Here is a 22,967-nt window from a genome sequence, read left to right as displayed (position 1 = left end):
TTAAGGTATTCCTATTTTTTTTTTATTATTATTAATAAAAAAATAAAATGCATTTTCATGAAAGAAAGTTTAGGCAACTTGAGTTCATCATGATCATAATAGACTTAAAGACTCATCCAGCACTTATAAAAGTATTTACACATTAAGTCGACCAAAGACATATGTAAGACCTGAGGTTAGTTGGAACAAATTATTTTAAAAAAAATAAATCTAACATAAAAAGAGGAAATGATTCAAATACATAAAATATAAAATTTTAAGATAAATAATCATAATTTTATTAAAATAAATAGATGTATTTTGTTTATTCTTGTATGAAAATAATAAGTTAAGAGGTTTAAACATATAAAATTAGAAATACAAAATATAATTTTTTAAAAAAAATACATATAAATTTATTAAAATAAAGAGGTGCCTTTGTCCACCTTGAAAGAAACTAGATCTATTATTATGGGCAACAAAAATGAAACTCACATCATTGTTACTAGGAAAATAAATACTGATACTACATATTTATGCTCAAGTGGAGACTTTACAGTGGAGTGGGACCATGCTGAGAATTTGTGAAGATAAAACATGGATAAAATTATTAGCCACGATTTGATTTTATTAGTTGTTTCACGTTTTGTGTAGCAGCATGCGTCTTCTGCTCGAGTACCTTAGCTGGTGGGTCTTGGCAGGTATGATGTTTGGTTTGGTCTTTTTTAACAACATCTTCTCACAGTCACAGAGACAGAGAGACAGACACAACAGACACGTTCACACTAATAACATAACTGATAATTAGCCCCTTATCAGTTAAAGCTAAATAGAACCTCAAAATCGACAAAAGACGTGGTTCATGTCTTCATGTTATCTGACTTTTTTCCATCTCTCTCTCTCTCTTCCATGCTTCTTTCCCATTACATAACTCTTTCTCTCTCTCTGTGATCTTATCTCCTTTTAATTATTCACTCACCCCTTTACACTGGTTGATGCAAAAAAACATGGTACCCTCTATTGTTGGTTGTTGCTGACACTCTTCATAGTCGCAAAGTAGGTGACTAGCAGTAGCATGTGAGTGAAGGAGCCTGCAGTTTTTTTTTATCGTACTGTACTATGTTTGTTATGTAAGTGCCTCTTTTTCACCCATCTCATCACCTAAAGATTTGTTTTTGGCTATGCACTTTCTTTTAATTCTTCCATGCATTTTAAGCCAATCCTTCTGCTGCTTTTTTTTTTCCTTCACTCTCTTCTTTTTTTGTTTCACTTTTGTTTAATTATTGTGCTGCTTTTCCTTTTATTGTGTTTTGGAGTTTCATGGAGCTCCACTTTGGCTTGCAAGAAATTACAAGGTCATGTTGTTAATGTTGAGGATTTTGTGTCTTTTGTTTTTGTGGTAATTTGAAACCGTTTTTGAGATGGGTAATTATAGTATTGTCAGCTTAGTGACGAAAGAGAAGGATTAAGCCAGCTAGTTGAGTATCAAAATTTAGATCTATGATTTAAGGAGCAACGGAAAGCCTCTGATTTGATGTTTAAAGCATCTGTTTTCTGTAATTTGTATTGCTTAGTGATTTTTGTAACTCTTAATTACTGTTTTTCATCTTCTTTTCTGCTATAACCATTCTAGACCATAGTTAATTACCTTCTTTAATTTATGAGTGTCTGTAATCTTTTAATTACCTGTTTGATTTCCATGATTTGGAGCTGTTTTTGTGTGGTTAGTTAGTCTATTATAAGAAAATCTATCTTTTTAGTGAGTATATCATGCCAATTGATAACACATGTTGTAATTATGTGGTTAATCTCTGGATATAATTTACTTCTATGAAAGCATGGAAGAGATAAAATTTTCAAATTTATGGAGATAACTCCATCTGATTAATCCGTAACTTCTGTTAAACCTATCTGATATAAACAATACATTTTTCAATCTTAATTTTATCATGGAGCAACTGCTAGAAACTTCTTGACATGACCCTTTTCATCTCGGTATATTTTTAAAAATATAATCTGCTTTTGCCAGCAGATAAAGGGTTTATGTCTGTAAAATCTGGCATGGTACTCTACCTTAAGACTCGTGATATGAGAATGACAATTCTGCAATTTACTAATGATGAAAGACAGAATAGTTATAGTTCACAACAACCGACAATGCAAAATGCTACTTTTATGCTTTTGCTTAATTTAGTGCATCATAGAGGCAACTTAAATTAGCAAAAAGGGAGGAAAACATGAAGTGGGAATCTACAGTGTCTGGAAGCAATGGAGTGTACTGTGCTATGATCAACTAAATAGCCCTTGGAGTTGTCTTATTCACGCTCTTAAATAAATAAATAAATAAAAATGTTAAAATGGTGCTCAACATCAAGAGACTAGCCAGATTCTACTAATTAGAAAAAAAATATGAAATGCATTACATAATAATAGTCATTTAAGTATATGATAAGGAACATAAGGTACACTTTGCATTCAAGTCTCGTGTGTGATAAGGTCCATAAGGTACATTTTGCATTTAAGTCTTGTCTTGTATACAACATATGCTTCTTTTCTGTTGTATTGTTGTTATGAAAAGCTTAAAAATTATGAAATAAAAAAGTCATTATAATTCTTCATAGGTAGAATCTGATTGTGTATTCCCCCAACCCCTCAATTTGCTTACTTTTTTTAAATTGCTTTGTCATAGATGCATGAATTAACATCTGGACTCATTTAAGGACCCTGTTTTTTAGGGGAAGAACCAAATTTTGTTTGTTGTAACTTAAGTTTCCAATTCCCTAGCAAGATAGGTTACTGCTAATATGATAGTTTGAAGGTCATTTCCTCTTTTTGGTAAATATAATTAATTTTTACCCCAAGCATAATTATTTCCTTTCCTTAAGTAGTTTAGGTGAGTATTTGTGTTCATGCCGGTTGTAGATCAAAGTTATTTTTCCAGAAAAAAGTTTTCAGTGAAAAGTTTTATCCATATTGGTTTTCCATAGAGAATTAAACTATATCCGTTTTTTTTTCGACAAATGCTACTTTGTTAGCTGTTAGTTTTTGTTAATGCTTGCTTAGTTGGCTTGCAACAGTGGCCTATAACATTGGTGGACAGGAGAAAACAATTAACTAGCATGAGTAACTGATAATTGGTGAGTTTCTTGAGTTAGTGTGTGTTCAACCAACTAATGGTGATTGTTAGTTAGTAGCACAGTATGTGGGTAAGGTGGCAATGCATAGCATAATTCTTGAAATTTTTCTGTAAAATAGGGTCTGCAACAAGAAGCAATTATATTTGTCTGCAAAGTGCTTCTTTATTTATTGGATAATTTCCTTTGACTAGAACTTCAGAAGTTTCCTTAGACAGTCACTTCTGGTGAAATAAATGTGTTCTTACACTCAGCTTTCACTTTTATTAGTGTTGGGCCTACACAAGTTTCTGTGTGTAAGGTGAGGTATTATAACAGTAGAAGGGATAAGTCATAAGTTAAAGAGGTTCAAAATTGAAAGGCAGATTCAATTTGGAAGAAAATCTTGAAATGGAACTATTCATCACCTGGTGTGTCTGAGGCTATCAGGTTAAAAAAAATGAACTTAAAAAGCAAATGAGTTAATCTAGTATTGCAATACATCGGCTAGTTAGTTTCTTTATAATAGTATCACATGTAATACGATTTCCGTCTTTTGAATTTCTTTAATAGAGGTAATGGCCCTCTTTAATTTATGAAGAACTGGTTAGTAAGCAGAAACGATCATCTATCAAAGATGGTTCATGTCTGCTATAAGAAGTATAAGCTTGTGTATGCTTGTAATCCTTAACAAGAATTCTTTTGGTTTAGTCTTTCCTATTTAACCTTCATTCGGCAATGTTTGTTTCTATTACTTCTATATATATTACATGTCTTCTCCTTATTCTCATATCCTAGTATTTTTTATATTTACTTCCCAAGTTCCCTTTATCATATTGTTATATCCTCTTTTGCAAAGTTCTTTTCTGCTATAAGTTTGCTGTTTCATATATTGTTATATCCTCTGGTAGTCTGGTTCATAACGAAGAAACATACTTAGGTTTGTCCTCTGGGAATTCTTTTAGAATAAAAGTAAAAAAGTATTCTGCATTAACCAAATGTTTTGGATTCAAAGGGACTGTGTGAACAACTGTATAACTGACATTTAGAAAAATACATGTGGTAGGATTGTTTTATGGTATGAATTTCTATTCTCTTGTGCTTTATTCACTTTCTATTATCCATGATTTTTAAGTCTATGAAAGCGGATAATTGTTAGATAACAAGAAATTTGGCAACTTTTTTTTTGGGTGAGATGTTGTTCGGAAAAGCACTACTGTAAGTGAAACTGTTACATGTGAATGTGATTATGATTTCTTTGAGATTTTCATGCTTCATACACCGAGCCTGCATCTTGATGAAATTCAAATATGCCAATTATTACTTGTGCAGTTTTGCTCAAGGCTTGAGCTATGATAACTCTCTGTATTCTCTCTGTTTGAAGCACTTGAGTAACATGACTCGCATTATGTTGACCATGTAAACATCTCAAAATGTATCTGATTTCCTTAGTCTTGTGGAAGGAATGTTCCACAGAAGTATCATCAGTAATATAGAAATCCTAATATCTTTTTATGTTCCTGCAATGTTATTTTTTATTTTATTGATATAAGACTAGTGTATATGTTTTGCTCACATGATGGAATCCATGCAGTTACTTCTCCTGTATATGATCCATGCAGTTAATGCTTGAATTTGTTCCATTTTGCATGGTTAATCAAAATTCCCAACTTTACATAGCAAATAATGTATTTAATCAAAATGTAGGTAATGGTATCATGGTAAGCTGACCAAAGTGACGGATTTGTTCCATCACTGCCTTCAGGGAAAGAAGTTAACTCATAGCAGGTCCATACAAACATGATGACTCCAAACTTGAACTTGGAACCTGAAAATCATTCAGAAGGCAGCAGCCAAGTGGCTTCAAATGTATCCTTTCATGAAGCATCTCATGATCTTAAAAAGGGCAGCACCACCACTTCCTCCTGTCTCACAAAGGATGAAACTGATCCAGGTTCTATTACCCTTGACTTGACACTCAACTTTAATTCCGGTGATGGCGAGTTGAAAGGCTCAAGTGATGCTAGCAGTGAAGTTGGAGCTGAAGCTCCTGCTTCAGCATCAGCAACTCCAAGGGTTTTTTCTTGTAACTACTGCAGGAGGAAGTTCTATAGCTCTCAGGCATTAGGTGGTCATCAAAATGCTCACAAAAGGGAGAGGACAATGGCTAAGCGTGCAATGCGAATGGGGATGTTCACTGAGAGGTATACAAGCTTGGCATCTCTACCTCTTCATGGTTCACCTTTCAGGTCTCTTGGCCTTGAAGCTCATTCTGCAATGCACCGAAGACACGTGCCGTCCTCCGCGGCAGCACTGAGGGCTCCTGATATGAGAGCTGCTGCAAAATTTGAGAGAAACCAATTTGGATCACTGGTTTTCGTGGAAGATGATGATGTTGGATTCTTTTGGCCTGGCAGTTTCAGACAGGTAGACCAACAAGGAGCTGGTGTTAATGTAGGACATGCTCAAAGTTCAAATGCTAGTTTAATTCCAATGGTGCCTCCTCCACCACAAGCTTCTACATCTCCTGATCTCACATTGAAGCTTTAAGTTTAAGGCTTAAGAATGATGATACATACACAAGCAAAGGCCTCACAAAGTAATAAATAAGTGGCTAAGAACTGACTCATCCATTGCTTTGCATTCAGCCAAAATTTTCTCAACCACTCATTTTCATTGTGAGGGATTTAATTATCAGAGTTTTTATGTGTGTATGTATCACTTCTCTTGAGATTTTTTAGTCTTTGATTTCATTCTCTTCAGACATGAAATTATTAATTAATAGGGCGTGCATTGTACAGTGAGATGTGTATTTCCAATGGCGATTTTAGCTTATTTTAATCTCACATGTTATTAATGGTTTCCTCTCATATGTATTTTACTTCGTTATTCATGAACCATGATACAGCGTTCAGGATAATGGACTAATGTTTTATATCTAAAAAAATGTGTTTGTGATGCACTGTTTGACGGAAACATGAGGTATGAATGTGATTCAATTAGCAATAATTGGTGGATTTTTCTTGCAGGAGTTCGAATCTAAATGGAAATTCCTATGATTAAGCTCACGTTGTCACATGTTCAAGTGAGGAATTGATTTCTCAACTCACCTCGTTAAAAACTAAAAAGATTATAGTTTACAGAGATTGTTTGAAAATAACATTTTCTAGTTTGTCACATAATCCTCTGGGGACATCAGATTTAAGCCAAAGATAGAAGAATAAAATCTGCAAGGTGATAACTAATAGTAATAGCTTTTTAATTAAGCACCCCAAAAAGGAATCAGGTAAGTCGTATAAATTCTACCTTTAAAAAGTAGATTTACGGAATATAAAGCTTTGAAAGCAAGCACATATAATTTAATCCTCAACGAAATGTTCATGCAGTGTATGTGTTGGCTTGTGGTAAACAATCGTGAACGTTATATTACAACTACGAATATATTTTTTTCGTCTATGTTGACTTTATGTGTTATGTTTTGTTTCTTCGGCTTGAAGTTGTTGTGAAGTCATGCCAATTGAAAGTGAGCATCTTAAGCATCATTTTGATATAAAGTTTCACAAGAAACCAAGTTAAATTAATGAATTTCTGATTACGTTCTTTAGTTACACCTTACTTTATTATGGAAGCTTAAAGCCTAGTGGATAAGCTACAATATATTATGGAGTATATATATATTTAAGAGTTGCACGTGATTTTTCTTTTGGTCAGCTTGCGCATGAGTTTACTGGTGTAAAAGTAGGGAAGAAGATGGGCTTAAAGCCTAGTGGATCGGCTACAATATAAACCAGATGGAGCTTAAACAATTGGGCTTTGACCCTTATTTGTTTCCTTTTTTATTTCCCCTTTTTTTTCTCATTTTTCTAAAATTACGGAATCAACTATGGAACACAAAAAAAGTCAATTGAATTAACACACTGTTTGATTGAAAGATGCTAGGAGCACAGATAAGGGAGGAAGGGTTAAAAAAATAAACTTAGAGCATCTCCAACCATGAATCTTCACTTTAATCCTTAAATTACTTTTTTGAGACCCGCATTACCGCATCAGCCTTTAGAACTTTGTTAACATTTTGTACGGGGAAATATCCAAGTCTCACATCGGCTGACTCACTTCTTAGAGTGTCAACTTATATATGTGTTGGACAACTTCACTTAATGCCAATTGATTTTAAATTGAAATCTAACATTTTACTTCAACCATGAACCTTCACTTCATATCAGTGGTTAGTCGAGAAGGATTGATCAATCACCTACCACTAAGTTGGCATACGAGTAAGAGGGTACACAAAATCTCAACCTAAGACTCAAACTTGAAGGCACAAAGAATAAAGAAAAGTCACACCTTGTACAATGAGAAGGATACACAAAGGCACAAAAATCAATGTACAACCAGTAGAGTACAATTTTGTATTATAAAAATATGACATTAAGGACAGATAAGTGTTTAAAATACACACTCACTTTTCTTTCTCTTATACTTCTTTTTCACTTTTATCAATCTAAAACACCTTCAAAATCTACTCATTCTCTTTTGTCTCTTACTTCTTTCTACTCTGTTTTTTCCAATCAAAATCTCTAATTATTCAGACGAAGCATTAACTCATCCTAAACAGATACCCCAATAGAAAAAAAAAATCTAAAATAAAAAGAATAGAACGCCATAGGTTGGGTGTGTCTTTTATTCATAGGCCGGAAATAGGGGCCTTTGCTGTTGACATATACTTGATCCTGAATTGGACTGGACCTGGGACTGGGTCATGGATGAGGTGTATTGAACCTAGTATGTGGCCATAATGCTTCGTTTTCTGAATGGCTTTGGTCAAATATGCCAATGCATTAATGTAAGAATTTTATGTTTATTAATTAATCAAAATGAAATGTTCGAAGGTAAAAAGAATTGTATAATTATAATCGAAAAAGAAATTGTATAATTAAATCAAATTAACATTCATTTGATTTTGAAGGAAATGAGAACATTCAGGAAATCTACTTATTTACCTTTTACCCTCTTTCATTTACATTTTTCTTTCCTAATTAAAAAAAGTATAGATATATACACTGTCAAACTTATTATACTATTCAGTAAAAAAAATATTATACTATTAATTAAATAAATAAAGATTTAAATATATATAATTTGCAAAGTAGTTATGGAAATGTTGACTTACTACTGACAATATTTACTCCTGTTTTGACTTGATTTGATTACTCTTTTTTCTTGTGTACATATAATTGGTTAGCACTATATATAGATTTGAATCTTCACTTTTGAATAGGAGTTATATTCTTTCTTATTAAATCATATGTCATACAACGAGTATTTACTTTTACTTGTTATTTATTTATTTTATTTCTTTCAATCACCTTGCTTAAATTTATTTTCAGTTTTTAATTTTGAATCTTAATATACTATATCAAATTAAAAATATCTTTCTAATCTATATAAATTAAATCTTAAAATTATGATAACATTAAGGAATCTTAATTTCAATTTTTTTTTAAGTTTTGATAGATTATATAAATATAGATAATTTATCTTGATTCAATGATTTATTTTAATAATTTCCTTTTCAATTTCAGAAGTCTCATTTATTTAATTTATTATTATACAATAAAATAAAATATTTAGTATCAAAATATAACATCTATTATTTTTAATTTATTTTAATTAAAAATGCTTATACAGTATTCTGTAAACTTGCTATTCGGCTATAAAATAGATAAATAAACTTGCTATTCAATGTACAAATTGACCTCTATAATATCATGTCTGATCACTTTTGACAAAAAAAAAAAATTTTTGAAGAGAAAAGTCTAAGTATCCTCTTTCTACTTTAAAAAAAAAAAATCCTCTTTTGAATTTGACCTGAATACATTTACCCTTTACAAAAATTGGAAGGAAAATGAGGAGAGAGAAAAAAGGGGAGCATTTTCACTTTGGGAACATTGACTTTATGTTTGTGGTGCATTAAATGAATCGCCGTGTGGTATATTTATGGGGAATTTATTGTGTTATTATTTTGCCATTTGGGTCCATCCATCCACCTGAGTTTGCATACACATTTGACATTTTCGAAACGAAAGGAAGCAACGTGCCATTTTCCGTTCATCTCGTGCGTTAAATAAGAGATTGCTAGGAAGATAGCTTCTCATACGCGTTCAATTTGATTTTGTATTAATCATATAAAGAACCTTCTAACTGCTTGGCCGGTCAATCGAATAGTTTCACTACCCGATATTTTTATAGTGGAATCAATCGTGGCTCAATAACTGCTACGCTTATTTATAAATAAAGAGAAGAGAAATGTTTGAGTAACATCCTCAAATACATTTTTTTTGTCACATTTTCTTTCATTGATTCACCTCATTTTATTTTTTTAATGAGTTACTTGTTCACTGATTTAGGTTATGACACTTTAATTTTTTATTTTATTTTACTATTTTTATTAAAAAGAAGACAAAACTAAGTTATCATTCAGTATTAGACTAATTAACACTTAAGATTCTTATTGAGACATCAAAGTCTTTTTTGCATGTATCTCACTTCTTGCTTCAACTTGGAGTGGACATTAGATATAGAACAAAGGAGATTGACTTAACAAATAACTTGTTGAGAAATATATATATATATAATGGATTAAATTATTCTAAAAATAACTTTAAAAGAGTTACTTTTAGTTTTCATTATTTTTTTTGAATCTAATGATTCTAAGAATAACTATTTCTCATTGTTAGATTTCAAAAAAATAAAATGTAAGAATAAAGAGTGTCCTTTTTAAAATTATTCTTACAATAACTTATTCTATTTCCCAATGGACCATAACTATATTATAGTCTAATTTTTTATATTATTGATGTAAAATGTTTACTAGTTTTGTTTGTGACCAATTTTAGTCAAGAAACTTGGTTAGTTGTTTTTAGTAAAAAAAATTCTCTTAATCATTTTTTTCATCCACAAAACTTAAATTAAAATTTCCTTTTAAGTAATCCGAACTCAATTTCACTCCAACCATGTTAATAATTAACTATATATTTATAAAAACCTTTGTAAAAAAATCTTGTGTTAATTTTATCATGAAATAAAAAATATATATAACAAAAAATATACATGTAGTTTCTTAATTAAATTTAGTATTATTTTCTTATTAGAATTAAAGCTTAATTTCAGTACGTGCTAAGGTAGGCTTAGTAGTGAGAGATATTACTACTAAGAGATTTGAGTAATATGTATGAAATTATAAATTACAAATTCAATGTGACTATTGTATAAAAAAACAAGTTTGTATTAAAAGGTCACATAGATTATCAATATAAAATTTTAATTCTAATTGGAAAAAAAGTGCACATGTAAGAATTTTTTATCCATAAGAGTTAAAGATAAATATAACAAAAAATTTATAATAATTTACACATATTATTTAGCCAACTAAGTTAAATCCTCTTAATACTTATATCTAAGTGTTATTCCACTTGTATAGATATTTTAAGTTTTTATTATTATTATTAGAATTGAGATTTAGTTATATTTGACATTAATATAGATAGATTATTTTTTTTCTTATATTAGGATAAGAGGAAGTAATCAAAATATTGGCTGACTTGGTGGGAGCGGAGAATTACACCTCCTAGTTACATATATATATATATATATATATATATATATATATATATATATATATATATATATATATATATATATATATGTTTTTTATTTATGTAAGTTAGTGTTTTTTTATTTTTTGGTGTCTGTAAGTTTTTTTTTTAATTTTGATTCATGTAAGATATTTTGTTTATTTTTAGTCTCTATAAATTTATTTTTTTTATTTTGATTTCTATAATTAGTAATTTATGAGAATTTAGATAGAAAAATTAAAAACTTACAATAATTAAAAATAAACAGAAAAAACTTACCGGAATAAAAATTTAAAAAATAGTTTCAGAAAAACTAAAACTAAAAAATTAAACTTACATGAATAAAAAATAAATAACGCTAACTTAGAGACACAAAGACAATTTTATGCCAAAAAGAATATTTTGTCCTAATAATAATGAGTCAAGTAAACGAATAACAGTAATATGATGCAACGGGCAAAGAAGTCAAAGAGGCAATGGATGGATGAGGTTTGTATTGAAATGGTCGTTCATTCGCTCACTCACTCGTGCTTGGTGGTGAGGTAAAAAAAAAGGTCCACTTGAGCGTAATTCTCTCCACTTTCAAGGGTTAAGACTGTAATCTCAGACATCTAGAAAAAGCATCCCCTTTGTGACCGTTTTTTATTACTCCCCTACTGTGTGAAGAACACTTGAATAATGGCATTCCGGCCGTTGCTTGCAGACTATCCCAAACCAAAACCAATGTTCAGAACGTAACAAACAAAAGAAAAAACCTCTGGTTCTCCCTTTGTTTTCTCAATTGCCCCTCCTATTCTCAGCCTTCTCTGTCTCTCCTTCCTCTTGCCATGATTGGAAGTAAAGATCGTGTTGTTGACTCTGAAGGTGAAAACTCCAGGAGCAAGCTCTCAAGGCACAATTTTGAGGCCAACAAGGAGTACCCAGATGAAAAAGGTGTTGAATTTCTGAGAGATTCAAAAGTGGGTGGTGGTGGTGTTGATGGGGTTTTTCACTCAAAACCCACCAAGGTTGTTGTTGTTGGTGGTGGTGGTGGCAGCAGCTCAGGGTTTCAAGAGTTGACCCTCAGCTACCTTTGTGATAACCCAAAATTCAATCTTGCTGAGAAAGAGATTCCTGGTAAAAGCCTGCTGAATTCCTTGGAAAAAATGAGCCACAAAGGGAAAGAGGTTGTGATCTGTGAGAATTCAAATCAAGATGGGAAATGGGTGGAAAGAGATTTTCTCAGCCTGAGTGAGCCAAGGGAAGATTCTTCAAAGCGATCCCTTGAGGAAGTTGTTGAGAGGGAGAGTAATAGGGAGAAGAAGCCAAAACTGGAGACACTTAACCTCTCTCTTGCTTTGCCTGATGTGTCACTTTCCCTCACTGCCTCAAACGCCTTGCAAAACGGTGATCAACAACAACCAATTAGGACCAAACCTTGCAGGCCATCCACTACTACTCACACTTCATATTCCAATGACTACACTGCAGCTTCTTTGTCTTACTCTTATTCCCACCCTTTCTCTCACAATCCAAGCTGTTCACTCACCCGCAATTCAACTGATAATTTTGATTACTCAGTGAGCAAAGATGACCAAATTTGGAACTGTGGAGAGGGGACTAATGGCTCTGTGCATAGTAGGTTCAAGCCAATTGGAGATGGGTTGGTTGGTTTATCCAACCATGGTGGTGCTGCTGGTGGTATTAGTTCCTTTATGCAAGGTAATAATAGTCAGTATAAAACTACTAGTTCAGATAACCATTCTTTTTTCCCTTCAGAGTTGCCTGCAAGGTCAAGGTTTGAGGCTCAGTCAGGGGACTCAAGGGGGAGGAATTCTAAGAATCTGAGAATCTTGGAAGGCTTGGATGATGGGAAGGTAAGGAAGATTTCTAGGCCAGAGAGAATTGTTAGGGAAATTGTTTCAGAGTCTATACCTGTCATGGCATTGACAATTCAGGAGCTTACTGATGATGTCATAGCATCAACTAAGGAATACTTGAGGAATCTCATTGAGAAGCCCGAGAAGAAAGAGGAACTGGTAAGCCTCCAGAACCGGCTCGAGAGAAGATCTGACCTTACTAAGGAGAGTCTTTCAAAGTGCCATAAAGTGCAATTAGAGGTTTTAGTGGCTGTCAAGATGGGGCTTGCTAGCTTCCTATCTAATAAAATTCAATTGTCTGAGATGGTAGAGGTTTTCTTGTTTAAGAGGTGTAGGAATGTAACCTGCAAGCATTTGCTTCCTGTTGATGATTGTGACTGCAAGATTTGCTCAGGAAACAAGGGCTTTTGCAGTTCTTGCATGTGTCCTGTCTGTTTGAACTTTGATTGTGCAAGCAACACTTGTAGTTGGATTGGATGTGATGTTTGTTCACATTGGTGCCATGCTACTTGTGGTATTCAGAAGAATCTTATCAAGCCTGGGCCTAGCTTGAAGGGGCCTTCAGGGACCTCAGAGATGCAGTTTCATTGTATTGGCTGTGGACATGCCTCGGAAATGTTTGGTTTTGTTAAGGACGTGTTTGTGTGTTGTGCTAAGGATTGGGGTCTTGAAACCTTGATGAAAGAGCTTGACTGTGTAAGGAAGATCTTCAGGGGAAGTGAAGATTGCAAAGGGAAGGAATTGCATGTTAAGACTGATGACATGCTATTAAAGCTTCAAACTAAAATGATATCTCCTTTGGATGCCTGCAATTACATCATGCAGTTCTTCAGCTGTAAGTGTCTGGACCGTAGTCTTTCCAATTTATATTTAAATTTATGTGTTAATTTTTAAAAAAGGTATATATGTACTTCATAAATACGGCATTTAAGTGCTAAGGATGCAATCATAGATACAGAATTTAAGTGCTATGGATACACTATGAATACATCATGATATGCTTAGTCTAAACTTAGTAAAGGATCAGTCCATTATCTTCAATGGGATTGAGTTAAGAAAAAAACTTGATATGTTAGTCTTTCAGCTCTTAATACTAAATATTCTAGGGTTATAGTTACATGAAAACATTTTCATATGATATAAAGGGTTTGTTTGTAGTACGATTATTTATTGGAAGTGAGCAAAATCAGTGGCTTTTTTATGTGATTTGGTAGGATTTTGAATAAGGGAGGAACAAATATATGCTCTGGTGGAGAGAAGGATTACTGTTGATAAATTATATTGTGCTTCTGACAGATAAGAGATACAGTATGGCACATATTGATAAAATGAGAAGCTCAAAATTATGGAACTTTGAACCCCATTTCCACTTGACCAACAAATAATTATGCTCCTTATTGTCTGGCTGTCTAAGGCCAAAAAGTAAAATAACATTGAGGATAGCCAACCTCAGTTTTCCTTTTCTGCAACATTTTTTTATTTGAAGCAGGAAATTCAGGGCAAGTTGAGAAATGATTTGTACTTTAAGAATGAGAACTGAGAACCATTAAAGTTAATGTTTTAAAATGGATTATAAGCAGGTTTGCTTTTCATTATTTTACCCCAAAAAGGAAAATTAGGCCAAAATCTCCTCTCTCTCTAGAACATTTTGATTATAAGCTTTTTAAAAAAACAGAAGCTAATCCAAGCACACATCATTATATGGGGGATTTGAATATCATTTTATAAAGTGATTTGAGACTGCTGGATGTTTTATCAACGTCAAGTTGTTCTTTGTTAGTCAATCAGGCTTTGCTTATTTACCACAACCAATTCACTTTCACTATTCAGCTTGGATATTTACCCCCCCACCCCAGGCCTGTTATTTCTTGTGTAGTTTTTTGGTGAGCACATATTACTGGCATTTGATGCCCCTAACAGATCCAGGAATCATCTTGTAGTTTTTAAGTCAGTCGAGCTCGGTATTACATTTGATAAAGTTTAATAAGTTTTTATGATAGATTGAAAACATAAAGGAAGAGGAATGTTGCTTTTAACACTGAACTGCCTATGCATCAATTAGTTATGGTCTTCTGATGCTCAATTTGCATGGATAATGAATTATGTGTTTGATGAAACTATTTGCATCTTCTTCCCTTCCTGGTTAAGATATTTTCATCTTAGCATTGGCATTTTGCACTGAAGTACTTCATGAGATAGGAAGCAATGGAATGCCATTAGTTCTTGAGAATTGCAGTGGTGGGAGAAACTGGAAAGATGCGTATATAACTGTTACTTGTATGGTACGGCTGCGATTATCTCTTTGGCTTTGTTGAATATGTTTGATGTAATAATTCAAACTACATGTGACCCTGTGATTTTTTATCGAATGTCCTTTTGTGTAGAAGGCCGCCCTTTTCCTTCTGTAGCTTAGTTATTGCTAATCTTTTTTTGATGAAAGCATGTTTTCTTTAATTAAATTACTGACAATGATATCTAACTGTTGAGAGAGATTTTTCTGATAAACAGATGCAGACAGCATGTCAGACTTTCATACTTCTGGTATTTCTTCAAAGGATTTGCCAGCCTCTCAATCTAACCTTACAAAGGATACACCATCTCTTTCAAAACCTAATTCTCTATTACCAGAATATGGTTATGACATGGGCTATTCTAGGTCACATCCTGATGCCATGTCAAGTGATCTACTTCAGAAAGACCTCAAAGCTTCCATCTTAAGTGAACTGAAAAATGAGGCTGATTTCCATTTGGGGGCTTTATTAAGGAAAGGTGGACTTGAAAGTTTGGAGAGCATTGTGAGGATAAAGGAGGCAGAAGCCAGAATGTTCCAAACCAAGGCAGATGAAGCAAGAAGAGAGGCAGAAGGGTTCCAGAGGATGATCAGGACGAAGACTGCGCAGATGGAAGAAGAGTACGCCGAAAAGCTTTCCAAACTCTGCTTGCATGAGACCGAGGAAACGCAGAGGAAGAAATTGGATGAACTGAAAGTCTTGGAAAATTCCTATTTTGATTACTATAAAATGAAAAAGAGAATGCAAGATGAGATTGATGGTTTATTGCGGAGAATGGAGGCAACAAAGCAGCAATGGGTTTAATTTTATTTTTGTTGCTTTTCCTTATGTTTTCTTATTCAGGATACTGCTAAATGTGTAATTTATTGATATGTGATGTGTTGGTATTGAGGTGGTTCCCAGAATGGATGGTTTTCAATTTGATAAAAACAAGTTTTTTGGTGTCTCATCTTTGTTTCTTTTTCCTTCATAAACGGAGGTATGAAAGCTTTGCACTTCCTGTCACTGTTTATATTACGACTTATGAGACTATAAAACCTGTAAATTTTTTCGTTATCACATATCATTGTTGCACATAGATTTGCATCTTCCTTTATGATAACATTTTCCCTTTAAGAAATTGAATTGTCCTTTTCTCTATTTTATATACTAAGCATCTATCTGTATGTTTAGATCATATTATTTTTAAAAACAATTTATTTTTTATTAAATTTTAAGAGAATTGAGATTAAACAATTTTAAGTAGGTCTTAAGCATACCACTGAAGGGCCTTGATTAACTGGTGGGGTTATTTTAGTTTAGTAAGTGATTTCGAGTTCTAAACTTTATATCCGACTGTGTTAAATATTTAAAAATAAATAAAATTACAGCCTATGCTAATTACCCCTAACTCCAGTAAGATTATCCTTTGCTAAGGATACATGTGATTTCGAAGAGAGAAAAAGAAGTTTTTCTCAATCATGTTACTATTATACTAAGATCCTCCAATAAGTAGCAGAGAGAAAGCTTGACATTATTAACTTTGTTACTCTTGCTGGATGAAGCATAAAGGAGGACAGTGCTCAAAAGAACTTTGCTTGAATATTATTTGGGTTATTCGTTTATTTGGTCACCGTTGATTGCGGTTTCTTAAACCATAATTTGCAACTGTTTGTGCTTATGCTGTGTTTTGCCACTACCAGCATTGGAACTAGTTCCACCAAGGTGATAATGAAAGGGAATCTGTATACACTCATATTAGTGTGTGACATCCAACCAATCAGCTCTAATTGGATTCCATTCGTTTTATTCTTATATACTACTATTATTTTATTTCCTGATCACTAAGCTGGTTGTGTTTTTTTTTTTTATTAAGCACTAAGCTGGTTGTGTAATGGTGACTTTCAGCAAACATTTTCAATTTGCTATTATATTAAGGTAGAATCGAATTTTCATCATGCTTGAGGAATAATGTAATCATCATACTCTCTAATACCGTTTTTTTAAACTACTAGTATGATTTAATATAACGCTTAATAGCAACTTACATCAGAGTTAAAAAAGAACTTACATCTCAAATTGAAATGGATAACTAACAAGTTAGATAATTGAGTTAATTAACTATTTGATTAATATTCGACTTCTACTAATTTAAGATTCGATTTCTGATTGAATGTATAAAAAAAGATTATATCCATTTCGATAATCAATCTCTCTGTCTTTAGAAGACTAATTTATCCAGGGACAGGGAGTACATATAAAAAAATATCAAAGTTGAATCAACTGATAATAAGACTTTATAATAATTATATGTTGACAATCTTAAAAGTCACTTTGAGATAAATACTATCTCTAGAATGTTTGAATATTTAATACCTTCGAATATTGTTTCAGCCAATGGGAAGCAAATCCTGGAGCATGCCTACAACAGTAAAGAGGTATGTAATCAGTGATGTATTTCTGCGGAATGGGTTATTGAAAGCGTATGGATACAGAATTCAAGACTGGTACTACGAGAGACTTGCATATCCATACGTTGATGATGCGTCCTGATATTTGTATATTCTAGATATCTTCACGATGGATCTTGTGAGAATGACAGTACGTGGTGTAGGATAATTGTAAGGGTCTTACTAATTCAGTGACATTCATTAAAGAATTTTAAAATATTTATTATTTTAATTAAAGTATAAAAAAAATCATGAATAACTTAATTTTTTACACCCTAATAGAAACATTTTTATTATAAGTTTCTTGAACATCATCTTTAAGACACTGGTCAACATTTGCTTAATTTTAAAGGTTTTTTTGTATCTTTTTATATGCTATTCCGTGCTGAAAGTTTGTGAGCTATCTGCTAAGATGTGGAATTCTAGGGTTGTCTGTATTCTGTTGGTGGTCTACTCAGTGAATATTTTAAGCACTGGGAGACAATAGTATGTAACATGGCACTTCTGGTGCTTTTTTTATCAATATATAAATATACCTTTGCTTATTAAAAAAAATAAACAGAATGAAATTAAATGAAAAGATAGAAGAAAAAAATAATGAAAAGTATATTTTATATTGATTATCTTAGTACGATGGTGATAGTGATGGTGAAAAAAGACTAGGAGGAGAAGAGAAAGAATATATAATGATTAATTAAATTATAAATAAAAACAAATATTTTTTCTTTTAAGTATTTTATGGTTAAGACAAATGAAATATTGTATGATTTATCATGTGACAAAAAATGGAACTGTTATCCTGCCCATCTTTATCTAACTTGCAATATTTCATTTTAAAAAAAATTAAACATTATATTGTTTAGTACAACACATTTTAGCAAAACAAAGTGAACTGAATTAATAGTACTAATAATGCCGTGGGAAAAAATTAATTTGGACCCCTCTAGTTAGGGTGGACACGCATTGTCAGTTCTAAGATTTCATGATGAATTCATGACGAAAAATTAACTTGGATTCTTTTATATTTAAGTATTTAAAAATATGAATATATTTTATAAAAAAAGTAAAAATATGATTTCATTAAAAATTACATATTTTCTCACATTAAATGAATAACATAACTTTAATAAATTTTAAAATAATATTATATTTTTTTATTTAATTTACTCTCTTATCATCTAATATATCATTCAATATATTCATAAAATAAATGCATAACATGAATATTTATACATAAGGGAAACATGATAACAAGATAAATGGGTGTTATGACGGACTCTTTATGTTCTCATCCTTGTAGAAGGTAAGATAGATTCAGTTATAATCGAATTTATTTAGTCTGAGTCTTCAATTGAATCCAAACCAATTTAATCATAATCAAACTATTATATCTACTATTAAAATAATAAAAAAATGAAAATCATAGAAAAGTGATTATGATATCATCTAATTTTATACATTTAACTCAATCTATTTTTTATTTACTAGTCTAATATGAAACATGTTAAATTTCAAGCTAAAAAATTGAATCATATCTTACATTACAATCATAATAATCATTTATCAATAACCTTAAAATAAAAAATACAATAAAATTAGATTGGACTAAAAAGCTCAAACTCTAAAAGTTAAAAAAAAAACATAATAAGTAATTGAGTGAATTGGATTGTATTGGATTTTTAAAATAAAAAAATTGGGATCCAATCCAAACTCATGGAAATTACATTTTTTCAATCTAATCCGAACTAATATGAATTTTTCGATTTGAATTGGTTCGAATTCACCATATTATGGGATTAATCATGATAGTGGCAGCTATTAAGCTAACATTTTTATGGTGATTGCAACAGCAAACAAAATCTGGAACAAAAGGAAACGAAGGATATGTGCGTTGAGAAGTGAGGAAGCAGATTATGTGTCAAGTTCTTTCCAAATAATGCATCGTCTTTTTGTGAATTAGTCAACAATTCTTTGAACTGTGGAGTGGGTAGTTTGCCAGTTGGAGAATACGGAAAAGTGGGTAAGTTCAGACTTTAAGCAAAGTGAGTTTTGATGTAAACTAAAATAATAAACATGAAGGGGACCACACCTCTAGTTATTAGTATTAGTTAAGGATTAAAGATAAGATAAGATGGGGGAGGAGGATTCCACCAAGCAAAGTTCTAAGGAGATACAATTACATTTTCATATTTTTACTTGATTTATCATATTTCATGCATAATGTAACCTTTTAATATTTGTTTAAGTAAGTTGAACCTCCTAATTACTATTAATTGTTATAATTAAGGTTCTTTGGTTTACTTTAACTCTTTAGAGCATCATTATCGCAAGCTTGGGAAGCAATGCGCTTGCAAGGTGCGTACGGACGATTGCTAGCGAGACATCTATTGCTTCCTGAAGATTGCTACCCATGATAAATTAAATTTACAACAACAAAAAAAAGAAGCAAAACCTCTTTTTTTGTGCAGATAGTACTTTTTTGGTGCATAAAAAGCTAAAGCTCTAAAATAGAGTGCAATGTAACGAATATATTTCTAGTCTTTAAAAAAAAATCAATTTCTACTTTTATTTATTTTCATGCAATGGATCCAAACCAAAATTCCCATAATATAAATTTGTGATTTAATTTCATGCTAAATTCTCAAGTTTCTACAAATCCAAATTTTTAAAATTTCTCAAATTTATCAAACTCACAAAATAATCCAAATTTAAATATGACAAATTTTTAATATTGTACCCTCCTAACTTTTTGGTGGCACCTATTGGAAACAACAAAAGAGAGTTGTTCCATTGTAGAGATTTATTGCTTTGGTTGCTTGTATTAAAAAAAAATAAAAAAGAATGATGTGAACAAACAGATGTTGTTGGAAGCAACTACTGTGAGTTGTTGTAATGTGGATACTATTAGACAATTCAATCGCCAGTGATGACTAACACCATAGGGATTAATGGGAAAAAAAATTGAATATTTCAAAAACACAATATTTTAAAACGTAACAAAATAATATATAAACTTGATAACTGAAACCATATCTAAACCATAATTATTATTTCTTTAAAATATATTGAACCATGCACTAATTATATGACCTGCATGGGTTGGGCTTATAGCATAAGTTCTTAAGTTCACTGCTAAGTGCTAACTATTCATGAATGCTACAAGAACCAATACAGAGGACCACACAGAACCAACTTGTTTGTTTTAGTATGAAAACAAATCATTTCCACAAGAGTCAACTTATATCCCACAAAAGTCCAAAAGATAGTAAGAAAAATAAAATTACACAAGCCATTTCCAGCAAATAAAAACACAATAACAAAATAAAAATTAAAAAAATGTAGAAATGCTGGATCAATCGAATTGGAATAAAGTACATGGAAGTGGAGAAAATTAAATGAAGTAATATTTCAGGCATAACGGGCCAAACCCACTGCCATATCCACAAAGACTCCAAACAAGAGAATAGCTAGACCCGTGAAGTTGATTAAATGAGATTCTCTCTGGTGTAGGGCGGGTTTTAACATAGTATACTTCTCCATCAACCCTGTTAGTGCAGCACATATTGCCATGAAAAATAGTGCTCTACCACCTGCTACGTGCCATGGGGCCATTGCACTCCTTGATTGTGAAGATCCTTGAAGCATAAATCCCAGTCCCATAAGCCACTGCACCCAACAATCACGACCCAATTATTAAAGTTTTGACTTATATGACCTATATTACTGAGTAAATTATCTCTAAGGTTTTGTCAAATTTGTTCTGATGTCTTTTGTTTTTGTACTCTCACACTAGCTCTTCTTAATTATTTAAAAACATTACACATGACACTTCTTATTAATTATTCGAAAAATAGTATTACATAGTGTACCTCTATAAAAAGAATGTTGTAAATATTAAAAAAGCATGAAACTATATACAATCTCAATGAGTTTCAGAGAGTGTCTATATAATTTACTCAATATTTTTAGATTGTCACTGCAGTTAAAATCATATCTGTTCATTATTTAGGATCATGTACATAAATGTTTTTTTTAAAATAAATTTCTTCATAAGCATTTATAAATAAAAAGATAAAATAAATTAAACTTTTGTTTTTCATATAAAACAAACTCGTGTAGTTAATTTTAATAGAAGTTTTATTATCTAATTCTGTTAAAAGTTGAGACGCATAAGTTGATGTTAATTTATGAAAAAACTCGATTTATTTTATTTTTTCTCCCGCGAGTACTCACGAAAAAAGTTTAAGATTGTATATATAGACTAATACCTGCAAGCCAACCAAGCAAAAGGTGCCAATGCCAATCCATGAATGGAGGCTGGTTACGTCCTCCCAGTATACCATATCATGGAACTTGAAAACGGCACATAAACCAACAATCCCAAGAATTATTGCAATGAAATGAAGTGTCAAGTGAATGATCTTCTTTGTTTCGTGTGGCCCTGGCACCGTTTGGTATGACAGTATTGCTGCTCAAATTTCACACACCAACCTAATTAATTAATAACTGTAGAAAATGATACGCTAGCTATATTCTTGTGTACATATGTATGCATGTATCACACATTAAGTTGTTCACATCTTATTATGTTGTTCAGGAAGATCTGAATGAGATCTAAAATAAATTTTAAGAGACTATTTTAAATGAAAGAGTTACAGATTAAATCTTTTTACTAATATATATGTGACTTTTTTTAACATATGTCATTTTTCTTAATTTATAAGAAATAATAGCAATTTTCTCTTACTAATTGACTTGAAACTTAAATTTTAGTTACTTTAGCTTGGATCGACCCGAACAATTAATGTTGGAAAGTTAGGTCGTGAAGGGAAACAAATATGCTAAACTGGGATAACAATGATGAATTGAATGCAGTATAGAAGGGACATGATGTGAGAGTAAGATACCTTGACCAATAAGGAAAATGAATCCAAAGAACATCATAAAAGGGTGAACCTGCAAGGTGGAAAAAGACTCAGATATGAAGTAGAATATGATTTTTGTATATAAACAAAAACAAGAAACACAAGAAAATAGTGTTAATTACATTGAAAACACGAAGTGGATTTTCAGAATCATATTCAATGCCCTCGCGATAATTCAGCAACCAAACAAGCAAGAGGATGAGAGCAAGAAGGCCAAACAAGTGTGCCAAAATTGTGGTACCGTATGAAGTCATCTTAATGGATTAGGTGGGAGATAAGGTGAGAGAAAATTTGGAAGGAGTAATAGAGTAGTACAAATTTTTGCTGGTTCTGACATGGTGTTATTCTGCTGTGGTTCAGTCTTATAGAGTTTACCTTTAGATAAAGTTCACAAAAGAAGGAATTGCTTGATATCTTGGTTTTGGAATTTTGAATGAAGAAACTTTTGGCATAAGCCAACTCTAGCAGTTTCTAAAGTATATATTCTTACGTTAGAATGGTTTCCAATTTTTGTCTACTATGTATTTATATAGTCTTTTTGCATAGGGATTGATGCCCACAGTGTCAGAGACTCACAGTATTATACACTACAAACCACGTGTAAATGAAATTAATTTCTGTGTAAAAATGCAACTTTTGAACTCACATGATATAAAAATTTGAATACCAAACTATTTTTCGTCTTATTAAATAATGTTCTAAAAGTTGTGATTATAAAATTAATATTAATAAGGTTT

At 31.8% G+C, this 22,967-nt stretch overlaps 3 protein-coding genes across 8 annotated transcripts; 2 read left to right on the top strand and 1 right to left on the bottom strand.

Moving 5' to 3' along the window:
- Positions 1–564: 564 nt before the first annotated feature.
- Positions 565–5,933, top strand: LOC100775305 (zinc finger protein 4). Of its 6 annotated transcripts, none has more exons than XM_014775659.3 (2): positions 565–680; positions 4,800–5,933. In XM_014775659.3, exon 2 carries the CDS (start codon positions 4,893–4,895, stop codon positions 5,640–5,642), a length of 750 nt encoding a protein of 249 aa, XP_014631145.1. In that variant the 5' UTR covers positions 565–680; positions 4,800–4,892; the 3' UTR covers positions 5,643–5,933. The 6 variants fall into 6 exon arrangements, with proteins under 6 accessions (XP_014631145.1, XP_014631143.1, XP_014631144.1 ...); XM_014775657.2 differs by having other exon boundaries at positions 601–1,109; XM_014775658.3 differs by having other exon boundaries at positions 608–1,056.
- A 5,414-nt stretch (positions 5,934–11,347) lies between these two features.
- LOC100820216 (protein OBERON 3) lies at positions 11,348–15,823 on the top strand. The gene is made up of 2 exons (XM_003524803.5): positions 11,348–13,420; positions 15,094–15,823. Exons 1-2 carry the CDS (start codon positions 11,554–11,556, stop codon positions 15,678–15,680), a joined length of 2,454 nt encoding a protein of 817 aa, XP_003524851.1. The 5' UTR covers positions 11,348–11,553; the 3' UTR covers positions 15,681–15,823.
- A 4,743-nt stretch (positions 15,824–20,566) lies between these two features.
- Positions 20,567–22,525, bottom strand: LOC100305990 (uncharacterized). Its single transcript, NM_001249037.1, is given in 4 exon segments — positions 20,567–20,971; positions 21,574–21,773; positions 22,213–22,261; positions 22,353–22,525. Coding segments are annotated over 4 exon segments (639 nt in total). The 5' UTR covers positions 22,485–22,525; the 3' UTR covers positions 20,567–20,713.
- Positions 22,526–22,967: the final 442 nt, after the last annotated feature.

This window comes from Glycine max, chromosome 5 (genome assembly GCF_000004515.6).
Source record: "Glycine max cultivar Williams 82 chromosome 5, Glycine_max_v4.0, whole genome shotgun sequence".
Classification (NCBI taxonomy): Eukaryota; Viridiplantae; Streptophyta; class Magnoliopsida; order Fabales; family Fabaceae; genus Glycine; species Glycine max.
The sequence above is the reverse complement of the archived record's forward strand: the minus strand, read 5'-3'. Positions and strand labels throughout refer to the sequence as shown.